Source organism: Gekko japonicus, unplaced genomic scaffold (assembly GCF_001447785.1).
Source record: "Gekko japonicus isolate JY-2015 unplaced genomic scaffold, Gekko_japonicus_V1.1 scaffold3600, whole genome shotgun sequence".
Lineage (NCBI taxonomy): Eukaryota > Metazoa > Chordata > Lepidosauria > Squamata > Gekkonidae > Gekko > Gekko japonicus.
Genome location: NW_015170382.1, coordinates 93202 through 106594, shown reverse-complemented (window position 1 = coordinate 106594; position 13393 = coordinate 93202). Strand labels below are relative to the sequence as shown.

General features: G+C 44.8%; 1 protein-coding gene across 1 annotated transcript in view; it reads left to right on the top strand.

Moving 5' to 3' along the window:
- Positions 1 to 4125: 4125 nt before the first annotated feature.
- SEC24C (SEC24 homolog C, COPII coat complex component) overlaps positions 4126 to 13393 on the top strand; it is a 68254-nt gene continuing 58986 nt past the window's right edge. Inside the window, exons 1-2 of the mRNA XM_015418256.1 lie at positions 4126 to 4140; positions 7303 to 7506. Of these exons, the coding sequence (XP_015273742.1) occupies positions 7332 to 7506 (175 nt within the window). The 5' untranslated portion in view covers positions 4126 to 4140; positions 7303 to 7331. The remainder of the gene's footprint in view (positions 4141 to 7302; positions 7507 to 13393) is intronic.

The following is a 13393-nucleotide window of genomic DNA, read 5'->3' as shown; positions in this document are numbered from 1 at the left end:
CCCCCCCCCCGGCTCGGCAGGAGCTCGGAGAGCGCCGCCCGCCCGGCCGCCGCGGCAGGGAACGAGGCCCGTCATCTACGCCCGGGCCCACGTGCTCGGCGGTCCTGGAGGGGCCGCTGCAAGTGTCCGTCGGCACCCAGGGGGCCCCCGATGCCTTTGCCCCGAGTCCGACCCCCTGGCTTGTCGGGATCGGGGCTGCCCTTTCAGCCCGGCCGTAGCTCTCCTCCTGCTCGCCGAATCGGGCGCTTTGGGGGGCCTGAACCGCCGGGATCTTTCGCCGCAGGGACCTTCTGCCGTAGGGTAGCCGATTGTGATACAGAATCAATGGGATATACTTATTTCACGATAGGCGCTCAGGAATAAGGAAGTCAATCTGGCTGGTTGAATGCTATTCCATTTGATTATGAGGTGGTACTCGCAGACTGGAAGCCTAGAAATTAGCAAGAAATAATTTCCTTCCCACACGTCTGATTTTATGATACTTTAGAAGATACCACAGACATGAAAAAAAATATAATGAAAACCTTAATACTGCCATTTGGAATTAATCTACATGTACTTTTCCTGATAATTTAGGGATCAACTGCACATGCTTTAAGTGAACTGAGAACACAGAGGGAAGGTGGCAGTTGGGGTGGTGGTGGTGGAAGGAGAGAGTCCAGCCGGGCCCCCTTCTCCCGGGCACCTTCGTTTTCTCCGCCTGAGGGATACCCGACGAAAAGCCCAATGGACACAGTGAGCACAGACAAGGGAGGGGAAGGAGCACTGGGGAACTGGGTGGGTCGATGGCAGGGGCTCATTCCGTAGAAAAAGAGTTGCAGGAGCTCATTGGCAGAACCTATTTGCATAGGCCACACCCCCTCACATCACCGGAAGTGTGTCAGAAGGCAACACCACCCACCCTCTGCTCAGGCTCCACTGGACTCTTTTGGGTTGTTCGCTATTGGGGGGGGGGGGAACATGCAGATCTGTCCTCGCAGAGGAGGGAGAGCTTGTGCCTGAATAAAACCTGATCTTAAAGGTGCCACTGGACTGTTTTGGACTGGGGGGCTGGGGGAGCTCTGCAACGTACCTGGCTGCTTCTTGCTCTGACTGAGGGCTGCTGGGAGCAGGGGGTGGGGCTTCTTGCATGTGCCCACCCCCTGGGCTCTTTACTGCTGGAGCTCTGCTCCTGTGTGCTCCTGCAGGAAATGACCCCTGGGTTGATGTCAGGTAGTGACACTTCTTAACATTTACAGATTTGTGTTTGAGTATTCAAGGCGTCCATTTTCTTAGCAGGCACCGAGGCTGAAAGAGCCCTGCCGACTGAGGACCCTTGGCTTCCTTTATGGAGCCCGTCCAACTCATACCCGTTCATCATCATCTTTTGTTGCCTTCAACTTTTCCTAAAATTATTGTCTTTTCCATTGTCTCTTGTTTTCTCACAATATGGCCAAAGTTATGATAGTCATTTTATTTAGTTATTTAGTCATTTTAGCTTCTAGGAAGAGTTCAATCTTGTTTTGAACTAGAGCCCACTTATTTTTTGGTAGTCCACAGGACGTGTAAAACGCTTCTCCGACACCATATTTCCAAGGGGTCTGCTTTCTTCCTGTCTTCAGTGTCCAACTTTCACACCCATACGTAGTAATGGGAAATCGTAGAGTGTGAATTATCTTGGTCATCGGCAACACGTCCTTACCCTTAAGGATCCTTTCTAGTTCCTTCATGACTGCCCTTCCCCGTCTTAATCGCCTCTTGATCTCTTGGTTGCAAGTCTCCCTTTTGGGTGGTGGTTAAGTCAAGGAATAGTAAATCTTTAATAATTTCGGTTTTATTTCCTGTTATTGCTTGTATCTTACTAAGGCTCCATGAGTTGAGTTCATGATGGTTGTCTAACATTCCTGCCACCTGGTTGTTACAATTTGGTTTTGTAGGTTTCCTTCTCTGCCCCACTTCTAGTGCCCTGTCACATCTGTGGAATAGCTTCCCATTTGTTTGTCATTAAACTCAAAGTCCTATTTAAACTCAAAGGCATGTCATGTTTCGTTGTGATTTTGTTTAATGGGCATGTGCTTAATTTAATTTTGTAAGGGTTTTTTTGTGGGGGGGAATAGCCATGTTTGCTGCTGCCCAAAAAGTTGTGGCACTTTAAAGTGTGGTGTGTTATCTTTAAGAACACTGTCAACTTCTTAATTTGGGGAATACTTAATTGAGATCTAATTTGACAGCAGCCATGTTTGTGTGAATAGTTTTTCTCACCTGTCTGCTAAGGCAACTTGCATGGCCTTCCACATTCTATGAGATAAGGTGTAACTCGCCTGCAGCGTGAGAAGAATCAGTGTGCAGAGTGGGGCAAAGTTTTTATGGATATGGGTCACTTCTTTGAGGGTTTGAAAAGTCCAAAGAGGTTTCTCCCCTAGCATTGTGTCACGGGATCTGATAGAATAAAACTAACGCAAGAACGGTGTGTGTGTGTGATGCAGTTGCATCCTTTGAAACCTTTAGCAAGTTAGATAACATTGAAGAAGGAGAGGGTGAGGCTAGGATCATTAAGAGGCTACGTGAAGTACATTGCAGTATAAAGTGAAAAGGATGAGCGTGTATCTCACACATACACTTGCTCAACTGAAATCATTATCACCAAAGACAAGTATTAACTCAGAAACCTAGATCCTCAAGGAGTGAGCACTGCTTGATATGAGCTGCCTTTCTGCTTGGTCTAAAAAGATATAATAAGGGGTCACGGTGTGCAGATACATGCCAACAAACAAGAAACCACTGTGATAAAATGTGTCATTGTCATTTTATCACAGTGGTTTCTTGTTTGTTGGCATGTTTCTGCTTGGTCTGGCAGTGACTCTCCAGGGTCTCAGGCAGAGGTCTTTCACATCACTTGCTATCTGATCCTTTTCACTGGAGATGGCACCAGGGATTCAACCTGGGACTTTGTACTGATGATTTGCCACAGAGTCATACCTGTCCAATGCGCAGGCATGAGAACACTGTGCTACACGCAGGTATAATTGGGGAGTATCACTGAACCAATCCTGCTGGTGGCTTAATAGAGGTGGAGAAAGCGAAGCGAAGAGGATGCATGCTGAAGAAAGAGCCCACGCAGCGGATGTCGGGCCGTTGCCATTGCAGGAGTGTTCCACACAACAGGATGCCAGCTGTCCATCCCCCATATTAGCTTCATGTGCTTGTCACACGATGCAGAAATTATTATTAATTTTTAAGAAATAAAGCTAACTTGTTTCTTTTCCAAAAAAGGACAGGTTAATGCTCACGTATATTGTAAGGTATTCATTCTGTCTGGACATTACACACACACACACCCTATCATGGTTGGGTGCTGCTTGTCTGCTTTTTGTTTTCTGTTGTCTTGGCACTCGTCTTCGTAAGTTCTCCCTGGTTCAGCCAGCCCTGGATGTTGAGCAATGGCCAAAGCTATGGTTTGTGAGTTCAGACATCCTCCCAAGCCATTAACTGTATAGTGTGATGTCTGAATGGAACCATCGTGTGCCATGCATTTTTATGCTGATCTATCTGTTATGGCAGTTTGCCAGCACTTGAATATTCTTACGGAGTCTCCCATTGTACCTGTAAGTTTGGGCTTCAGATCTTCATATGGAATTCCATTGTGAATAGAGCTGCATTTAGATCAAATTGGATAGCTGTGTTAGTCTGGCTGTAGCAGTAGAAAAGAGCAAGACTCCAGTAGTACCTTAGAGACAGACAAAGTTTGTGGCAGGATATGAACTTTCGTGAGTCACTGCTCACTTCTTCAGATACAGACTCTTGCTTTTTTCTAGAGTTGCATTTGGTTGTTATACAAAACTACTTTTGTATAAACTGGATTTTTAGGAGGTTGAGAAAGCTAATGTGTGGTGGTTCTTTTTTTTATCTATTGGTGCAGAAGATGCCACCTGCAAAACATCCCTTGTGGGGACAAAATCTGACTCTTTATTGGCAACCTTTCATCATCTTGGTGTAAATGAGCCTGCCTGCTTCTAATGTTGTGAGGAGGACGATCACCGAGGAATACAGATTAATATTGGAAATCCATATGCTGCCAACTTTGTAAATGCTTAGTACAACTGAATAGAATAAAGTTTTGAGTCCAGTGGCACTTTTAAGACCAACAAAGTTTTATTCAAGGTATAAACTTTCATGGGCAAGCACACTTCATCAGATACAGTGGAACAGAATCTCCTCAACCATTATTTATAGGGAGTGGAGTGGGGTTTGTTGTCAGGAAGGTCCATTAGAGTCAAGATGGATAAGTACTGGGTGATTATAGCTGAGACTGGTTGTAAGAAAGATCTGTGAATGGCAGTAAATCAGCATACAAATTCAAGAGTTAACAAACAGATGTGGGTAAGAGGTTTGAGTTCAGTGACACCTACTAGACAAAGTTCAATTCTGCGTTGAAGTGAGAACTGAGAGACTTAATAGTAGGGACACTCCCTCAGATTCATTGAAACAGATTTCCTCAACTATTACATATAAGTAGGCGGGGTTAGTTACCAGGAAGAACTAATTAAAGTCAAGATGCCTAAGTAACTGAGTGATAAATACAGGTAAGATTGGAAGAGCACATTCGGTGAGACATGTAAATAGCAGTAAGTTGGCATACAGATAATAAAGGAAAGCTGTTGGGGAGCTTCCTGCCAGCATGGCTAATGATCCTGCTGATCCACCAATGGAACAAGGAAGAGACCTGGAAGGCTGATATAGTTGCTCCTAGATACCCTGTCTGGCTGAACAGAGCCTATTCATCATGTCCTTGATAAGGCACTGAAACGCCAAGAACTATGGCTAGCATGGAAGTTGGGGGACGTGTGGATGCCCAGTTCAAGGTCTGTCTGTGTGTCAGTCATGCAGCAAATGAAAGCTACCTGTTGCACCTAGGTGGTGGGTGTCCAGCAAAGGTCCCATACATTGTTGATTTTGTAAAACAGTGAATCTTTGGAAACGGTACCTCTCTTTTATTTTCTGTGGTTAGGTGTGATGTAGTTTTAAAGTTCTTGGTTTTTTCTCTCACTCAAAGTATCTAATGCTGCCACCAGGGATTTAATTCCAAGCCGTAGTTCTGATAAGAGCTGTTCTTGAAAGAGAGCAGTTTCTGTCAGAGCTCTCTCAACCCCACCTACCTCACAGGGTGTCTCTGTTGTGGGGAGGGGAAGGGAAAGGAGTTTGTAAGCCGCTCTGAGACTCCCTTGGGTAGTGAAGAGCGGGGTATATATCCAGCCTCCTCCTCCTCTTCTTCTTGTTCCCTTTCCCACGGTATTGTGCCCAAGCTCTAAGGCTCCATCGCTGGACTATGTGGTTCTGAGGATGAGACTCTTGTATTTTAAACAGCTTATGACCCTCTGTTAACAATAAACAAGATAAAACTTTATTGGTAAAAGAAGCATATCGGTTACACAAGATGTTTTGTTACGTTGCTCAGAAAAATCTTTCGCTTTTTACTCAGGTCTTTGTCAGCTTTTCCCCTCACACTCTTAAGATACTCTGACTATTTTAGATTTTGCCTAATATGCCTCCTTAAGTATATTTCTTCCTCCTCTAGAATCTTAATGCCTTTTACAGCACTTCTATATGATTGCTTCTCAGACTCCGTATAGGTTGACCACATTGGACACCTTCTGACTGCTGACTTCAGACTCTGCCCCCCCCCCTCTCTCTCTATATATATATATACACACACACACACACACCCCTCCTAGCTCTGCCCACACTCAGTCACCAACCAATCACCTCACTCACTCATCTCCCTCTTTCACACACACCCTTATTCTTCTAACACTTACCAGCCATTTAAAGGAACACACACATTCAACTTTGAAATCATTACATGGACAATTTTCCACAGAAAAATGAAGGAGTGGAAAAGTTTACATTCTGCTTAATATAGTTTGCACTAAAGAAGAGTCTACAAAAATGGAGATTTCCAACAATAACAGAAAAGCCAGCATTAAAAATTTAAAAAAACAGTAAAAGCATAATAAAACAGATATGGTAGTTAAAATCCAATTGTATGGAATGTAAAACACTCTGGAGAATACTAGTGTTCTTGCCTGACACTTGGAAGTATGTAAACAAATGTTAGGCGAGCCCGTGCTTGGTGTGGAGTCAGCCCTGGTCCCTTAAAGGGCAGCTTGCATAGAGAAAGAGACAAGAGCACAGCCGTGCTGATTCTCTTTGATCTCTGGCTTCTGGTCCCATGCTGTCTTTCTGGATTATCTCTTTCGATTGGGTGGGATGGGGAGAGATAATAGTTTGGTTCCTAATCAGCAGGTAGATTATTGAAGGGGCTGCTAGGGGCTTTCTGCTCCACTCCGTGACAAGTGCTTAGAGGAATGCTGCAATGCCATCTGGTACGCTAGTTGTCAAGGAGCTGCAGTGGCTCAAGTGGTTAAGACGCTGAACTGCAGGCTGTGGAAGGTCAGTAGTTCAGCAGTTCGAGACCCGAGTGCGCCGCATGACGGCGTGAGCTCCCATCTCTAGTTCCAGCTCCTGCCAACCTAGCAGTTCGAAAGCAAGACATTGCAAGTAGATAAATAGGTACCACTTCGGTGGGAAGGTAACAGCGTTCCGCATGCCTTGGTGTTTAGTCATGCCGGTGACATGACCACGGAAACGTCTTTGGACAGCGCTGGCTCTTCGGCTTTGAAACGGAGATGAGCACTGCAACCCTAGAGTCGGACTTGACTGGCTTTCGAGCAAGGGAACCTTTACCTTTACTTTACGCTAATTGTCACCTACATGACAAAATTCCCTGAGATTGTCAGGGCATTCGGATGAGGTGTCATCAGTTGATGATATTCATCTCTGCTTCTGATCCAGGTAAGGCCATCTGGTCTCCTCAATAGGTGGCAGTGGCGGGCTGGAAGAGAGTGAGCCGGCAAGCCATCTAGAAGAGATGAAGACGGGAACTGGTGACCGTGGGGGTGGGGTGGGGAGCTTGTCCTGCTCTAAGTAGGATGCAACCCCCCCCCCTTAAGGAGCAGGCCTGTGTTTGTGTGCTCCTGGACCCATTATAATGACACCCTGTAGCGACCATGGCCAGGAGCACTTTTTACCTGCATCAGCTGCTCTGCCACCCATGCTCCTGAGAAACTATGACCTCTGGAGAAGACAGTTTAAATTTAGTTGCAGTAGATGAGTCCATGGGGTGCTGTGCCCAGTTCCCAGGGCGTGTGAAAATTTCAGTGCAGTCATAACAAGAAGAGCGGGATTATCGGGTCAGATTTTTCAGTTGCAAGGGATATGGTTTTGTGGTTCCTAATGTGTTTCTCTTTCCTTCCCCTCCTGCAGGTAGAGACTGAGTTGGGGATGTGAGCACAATGAGCGTAAACCAGCAAGCTCACACCGGGCCACCTTACGGGCAGCCTCAGCCTGGATATCCCGGGTATCCGCAGCCTGGCTATGGAGGACAGCAGATGCCAGGCATGGCTCCCTCTCAGTATGGTGCTTACAATGGTCCGGTGACAGGATACCAGCAGATGGGCCCTCCTCAAGGTAGTCAATCCATCAATCAATCAATAGACCTTTAATGGCATATACAACATTAAAATCAGCGACAGTAAATGACACAATCAGCTAAAAGTCTGAGATAATTATAAAATCATGAAACAGAGTTTCCCAAATTTTTCACTCTTATCACATCAACTAAAAAATTGGCCACTGCCACAGTAATCTCTGCTGTTGTATCATTCAGTAGAATTCGACATTTTATTTTATTGGAAAGGTGATGTTTATCATGCAACCAAGTATTTAACCATTTTTCCCTACCAGATGCATGCAACGAACAGTCTAACAGTATGTGATCAATTGAATCAAGAGAGTTAGAGCCACAGTCACATCTCCGTTCATGCTTGGGAATATTTTGAAACCTACCATGCAGTACTTTTGATGGAAAGGCATTTACTCGTGCAAGGGAGAAAGCTCTTCGATGGCTAGGACTATCAAGATTATACAAATACTGGGGAATACATCCCACACCCTCAAGGTAGTCTTGATGGGCATTAAGGAGGGGCCACAGCCTTCTTGTGAGGTTGACCCTTTATTTCAAGCATTGCACTTTGCCTTCCAGCCCTCCAAGGAGTCATCAAGATAGCTTTTGTGACTTAAAAATCAATTAAAAATGTTAAAAAACCTTCATTAGAAGGACTATTGATTTTTTCCACAATTAAACATTTGTCGATGTTTTTCTACTTCACAACAAAGTTCGAGTCCAGTCAGGCACCTTTAAGACCAGCAAAGTTTTATTCAAGGTATAAGCTTCCACGTGCATGCAAGTCTTCTTCAGATACTGTGAAACAGGATTTTCTGAACCATTACAAATAGGTGGGTTGTTAGTTGCCAGGAAGGGCTAGTTTGAGTCAAGATGCATAAGCAACTGGGTGATTATAGCTGAGATTGGATTAAAGTAAGATCTGTGAATAGCAGTAAATTTGCATACAAATGCAAGCGTTAACAAACAGATGTGGGAACTAAGTTTGAGTCCAGTGACATCTCCAAGGCCAACAAAGTTTCGTACTGGGTATAAGTAAGAACTGAGTGACTTAGCATGTAGAGTGATACAAGAAGCCAGTATCTTTGTTAAGCCCTGGGGGTTCCATTGTCCTGAGTGTTGTAATAACATGTAATTCAGCAGTCTCCCATTCCAGTCTGTTTCTGAAATTCCTTTGCAATAAAACAGCTACTTTGAGGTCCCACGTTGAGTGCCCTGTAAGGTTGCTATGGTCCCCTATAGGTTTCTCTGTTTTGTGATCCTTGATGTCAGATTTGTGTCCATTTATCTTTTGACGCAGGGTTTAACCTATTTGCCCTATGTAGAAAACTGAAGGGCATTGTTGGCATTTACTGGCATATGCAATGTTAAAAGAACAGGTGAATAAGCCTGAGATGGTGTAGTTGATATTATTAGGTCCAGTGATTGAGTTGCCTGGGTGTCTGTGGCAGCAAAGTTGGCATCTGGGTTTATTGCAAGCTCTGGTACCAGTGTCCATGTTCAAATTAGATGTTGTATTATTGTGGGTGAGGAGTTGTGTGAGATTGGGGGGCTGTCTGTGCACAGGAAAAGGTTTGCCCCCCCCAGTACTTGTGAAAGAGAACTGTCATTATTCTGTAGAGGCAGGGGTGGCAAAATGTGGCTCGGAAGCCACATGCAGCTCTTTCACATATGTTGTGCGGCTCCTGGCAGGGCAGCCGGGGAAGCGAAGGGGAGGCATATTTTTCCCCTCCCTCCCTCCCTCCCTCCTATTTGCTTTCTTTTCTCTCTCTCTTCTTTCCCTCTTTCCACCTCTTTCATTCTTTCTTTCCAGGATTGGAGGAAACTTGTTTCTGGCCAGGACTCAGAATCTTGGAAGGGGGGTAGTTGTCAGGTGTCTTGCCGTTGCACGTGTGAGCCACAACAGAGAGTATCCGGGATTGTGTCTCAGCAGGGCATGGATTAAAGATAGTCTCTCAGATATTGAGCAGCTTGCCACCTTTAGCATTTTGGCACAGCAGAAGAGTAGGGTGGGTGTGCTTTGCAGTCTGTGTCATGGGGGTGTGAAGCCAGGAGAGCTGGTTTCTCCAGTGTGGCTTTAACAGGCTGAGTTGCCTGGGTACTCTTTTCCTCTGCCACCCCGGAGATGTCCTAGATCTGTCTCTTATCTTTCCTTCCTTTTCTTGAATGTAGACCAGACATTTTGCTCAATTTGCCCTCTGGGGCTGAAGTATTTAACTAATTGAGGGAGGAAAGTAGAAACTTGAGTGTTTGAGAGCAATCTTTACTTTCGTTTTTTAAACTTTTTAGACTATTTGTCCCTGAAGTCTCGTGGCAGGAGGCTACATGGTATTTAAAATAACCCCAGCACTAAAAGAAATCCTGTGTATCCTCAGGCAGTAAATGCTTGCCCGGACAAGTATTGCATTTCTTCTGTAAATTATTTGGATTTCGCACCATTGCAACAAAATTTCAAAGTGGGAAGTTGCTGTGAAGTGAATCGGATACCAACAAGAGGTTGCAAATGACTATAGAAGTTGTGAGAGGATATACATTCTGATGTATGCAGGATCCAAACATTTAGGACTTTATCTATTCAAATAGTATTTTGGCGACCAGGAAGCTGTTGCAATCTAGTTAGGATGCTGGAGTGTTTTTGTGAGGGATTCCACTGGACGGAGTGTTTGCAGAGTTCTAGCCAGCAGCATCACCCATTGTCCAGGGCAGTGTTGCGTCTTGGATTCTCCCAAATCAGTGAGCTTGGATAACCAGGGAACCAGGCTCAGTTAAGTGTCACAGGCCCCCACCATCCCTTATTGCAGTACTTTCCCCCAGTTTCAGCTTCAGCAAGCTTCCAGCCATGACTAGAGATTAAGGTCAAGAAGGGTGGCCATGTTAGTCTGTCTGTAGCAGTAGAAAAGAGCAAATTCAGGAGCACCCTAAAGACTAACAAAATTTGTGGCGGAAGAGGAGCTTTTGTGAGTCACGGCTCGCTTCTCATACCCTGCTGCTGCTGGAAATTTGGTTAGTCTTTAAGCTGCTTCTGTGCTCTTGTTCTTTTATAGAGATTAAGAGGAAAGTGCCATTATTTAAATCTCAAATGGGTACTGCTTATCAGACTTCAGCATGCTGAACAGCTGGGGAGACAAGACTTGCATGGGGGCAGGCTGTGAAGAGACGGAGTGCAGTTGCAGCGTATTCTTTAGGTCCCCTGTACTAGGAATGAGTAGGAGCTGCAGTGGCTCAAGTGGTTAAGACGCTGAACTGCAGGCTGTGGAAGGTCAGTAGTTCAGCAGTTCGAGACCCGAGTGTGCCGCATGACGGAGTGAGCTCCCGTCTCTGGTCCCAGCTCCTGCCAACCTAGCAGTTCGAAAGCAAGAAATTGCACGTAGATAAATAGGTACCACTTTGGTGGGAAGGTAACAGCGTTCCGTGCGCCTTGGCGTTTAGTCATGCCGGCCACATGACCACGGAAACGTCTTCCGACAGCGCTGGCTCTTCGGCTTTGAAACGGAGGTGAGCACCACAACCCTAGAGTCGGACTCGACTGGCTTTCGAGCAAGGGAACCTTTACCTTTACCTTTTACTAGGAATGAGAAGAACTACTGAAGAATGAGTCTTGCTAGATGTGGACTGAAGCCCATTCAGTTCAGCTCTGGTATTGGGTGGGTGGGTCTCAGCTAGTATATTTATCCCATTGATCTCCAGTCCAGTCATAAATTGATAGTCTCCAGTTGAGAAGCCAGAGCAGATGTCGTCTGAGTGCCCCTGGAGCAGCGGGCTGGCTATTCCTTGGAAGACAGAACACTAAACAAGTAGGGAATCTGCCTTAAGGAGTACTGAGCAGCAGCTCGACCACTGCTTTTAAGAATGTATGAGGTGCCCTGTGCTGAGGCTGGTGATCCATCTAGTTCAGCATCTTACATTACACAGTGGCTAACCACAGGTACCTTGGAGCACCAACAACAGGGCATAGAGGCCAAGGCCTTCCCGTCATGTGTCCTGGCACTGAGCATAAGAGGTTTGCTGCCTTTGAGTGTGGAGGTTCCCTTTGCTCCCCGTGGCTGGCAGCTGCTGAAGTGCCTATCCTCCGTGTAAATAGTTCCTTTTAAAAATTATCTGTACTTGTGGCCATTGCCGCATCCATTTACCATGAATATAATTCCTTGTTGAGTGAAGAAGTACTTCTTTATGCCCACACTAAATCTGTTGCCCATCAACTTCATTGGGAGCCCTGAGTTCTAGAATAATGGGAGTGGATGAAAAAGCTCTTGTCTGTTTTCTTAACCGTATGCATAATTTTATAAACCTCTGTCATATCACCCCTTAGCCTTCTTGTTTCACAACTGACAAGTCCCAGATTTCTTAGCCTTACCTTTTTGAGACAATGATGACCAGATCGGTACTTCTAATGTCCTGGCCCCACTGGTGGACCTCCTGATGGCACTGGTATTTATGGCCACTGTGTGATACAGAGTGTTGGACTGAATGGGCCTTTGGCCTGATCCAACATTGGCATCTCTTATGTTCTTATGTTCTTATTCCAAATGAATCTGTACCAAAGGGCAGTACAGTATTGGCTGCTTTATTTTCAGCCCCTTTCCTAATTATCCCTAGTGTCTGTCTTGGTTTTGGTCACTTCAGACCCCATCAGTATATATTTAAAGTTAGGATTTTTTCACATCATTTTACACTTGCTGACACTGAACTTCATTTGCAATGTTGTTCCCTGCTTGCTCATTTAGAGAGATCCTCTTGGAATGCTTTGGAACTCTTCACGATCTGCTTTGCTTTTCACCATCCTGAGTAACTTGATATCATAGCAACCCTGTGAATTTATGATGTCCAAAACATCCTATCATTAACAGTTTTGCTCAGGTCTCACAAACTGAGGGCTGTGGCTTCCTTTATTGAGTCAACGTAAGAACGTAAGAGAAGCCAATGTTGGATCAGGCCAATGGCCCATCCAGTCCAACACTCTGTCACACAGTGGCCAACAATACCAGGTTATGAAACATACAAAAATATACATATATTTATTGAACACAAATTAAAATAACAAATAAGGGCCCTTTAATACCTCATACAAATATAAAAATACAAAGGCTGATAAAATAGACCTAACGCGTTTCGGCCTTCACAGGCCTTCCTCAGAGGTCTAATACAAATAGAACATGTTGGCTTTTAACTTAAGGAACACTACATTGGGAACATTTGGCTATACAATCTATACAATCTCAGGAGAATATATAGTTGACCAGAGAGAAGTACTACTGGACATGTGATTGCACTGGAGGTTTCATTTGTATTTTTGCCCAGTGGTTAAACTTTGAAACAATTGTTTTCTGGTCTTTATTCCATATTCTGTATATGTATGATTGTATATATTTTTACATATTAGCCAACATGTTCTATTTGTATTAGACCTCTGAGGAAGGCCTGTGAAGGCCGAAACGCGTTATATCTGTTTTATCAGCCTTTGTATTTTTGTATTTTTATATTTGTATATGAGGTATGAATGGGCCCTTATTTGTTATTTTAATTTGTGTTCAATAAATATATGTATATTTTTGTATGTTTCATAATTAGATTTTTAGAGATGGCCCTCTTCTATTCTTGAATAACCCTTTTAGGTTTTGAATTCTAGGTTTTAGGTTCAGGTTTTTTTCCCTTTTCCCTTTTTTTGTCCTTACCGACAATACCAGTTGCCATCAGGAGGTCCACCAGTGGGGCCACGACACTAGAAGCCCTCCCACCGTTTCCCCTCCCAAGGACACAAAGCATCCCTTGCCCCAGACCAAGAGTCCCTATCTATACCTTGTGGCTAATAGCCACTGATGGACCTCTGCTCCATATGTTTATCCAATTCCTTCTTGAAGCCGCCTAATAATTCTGTCTTCCAACAGTTCCTGC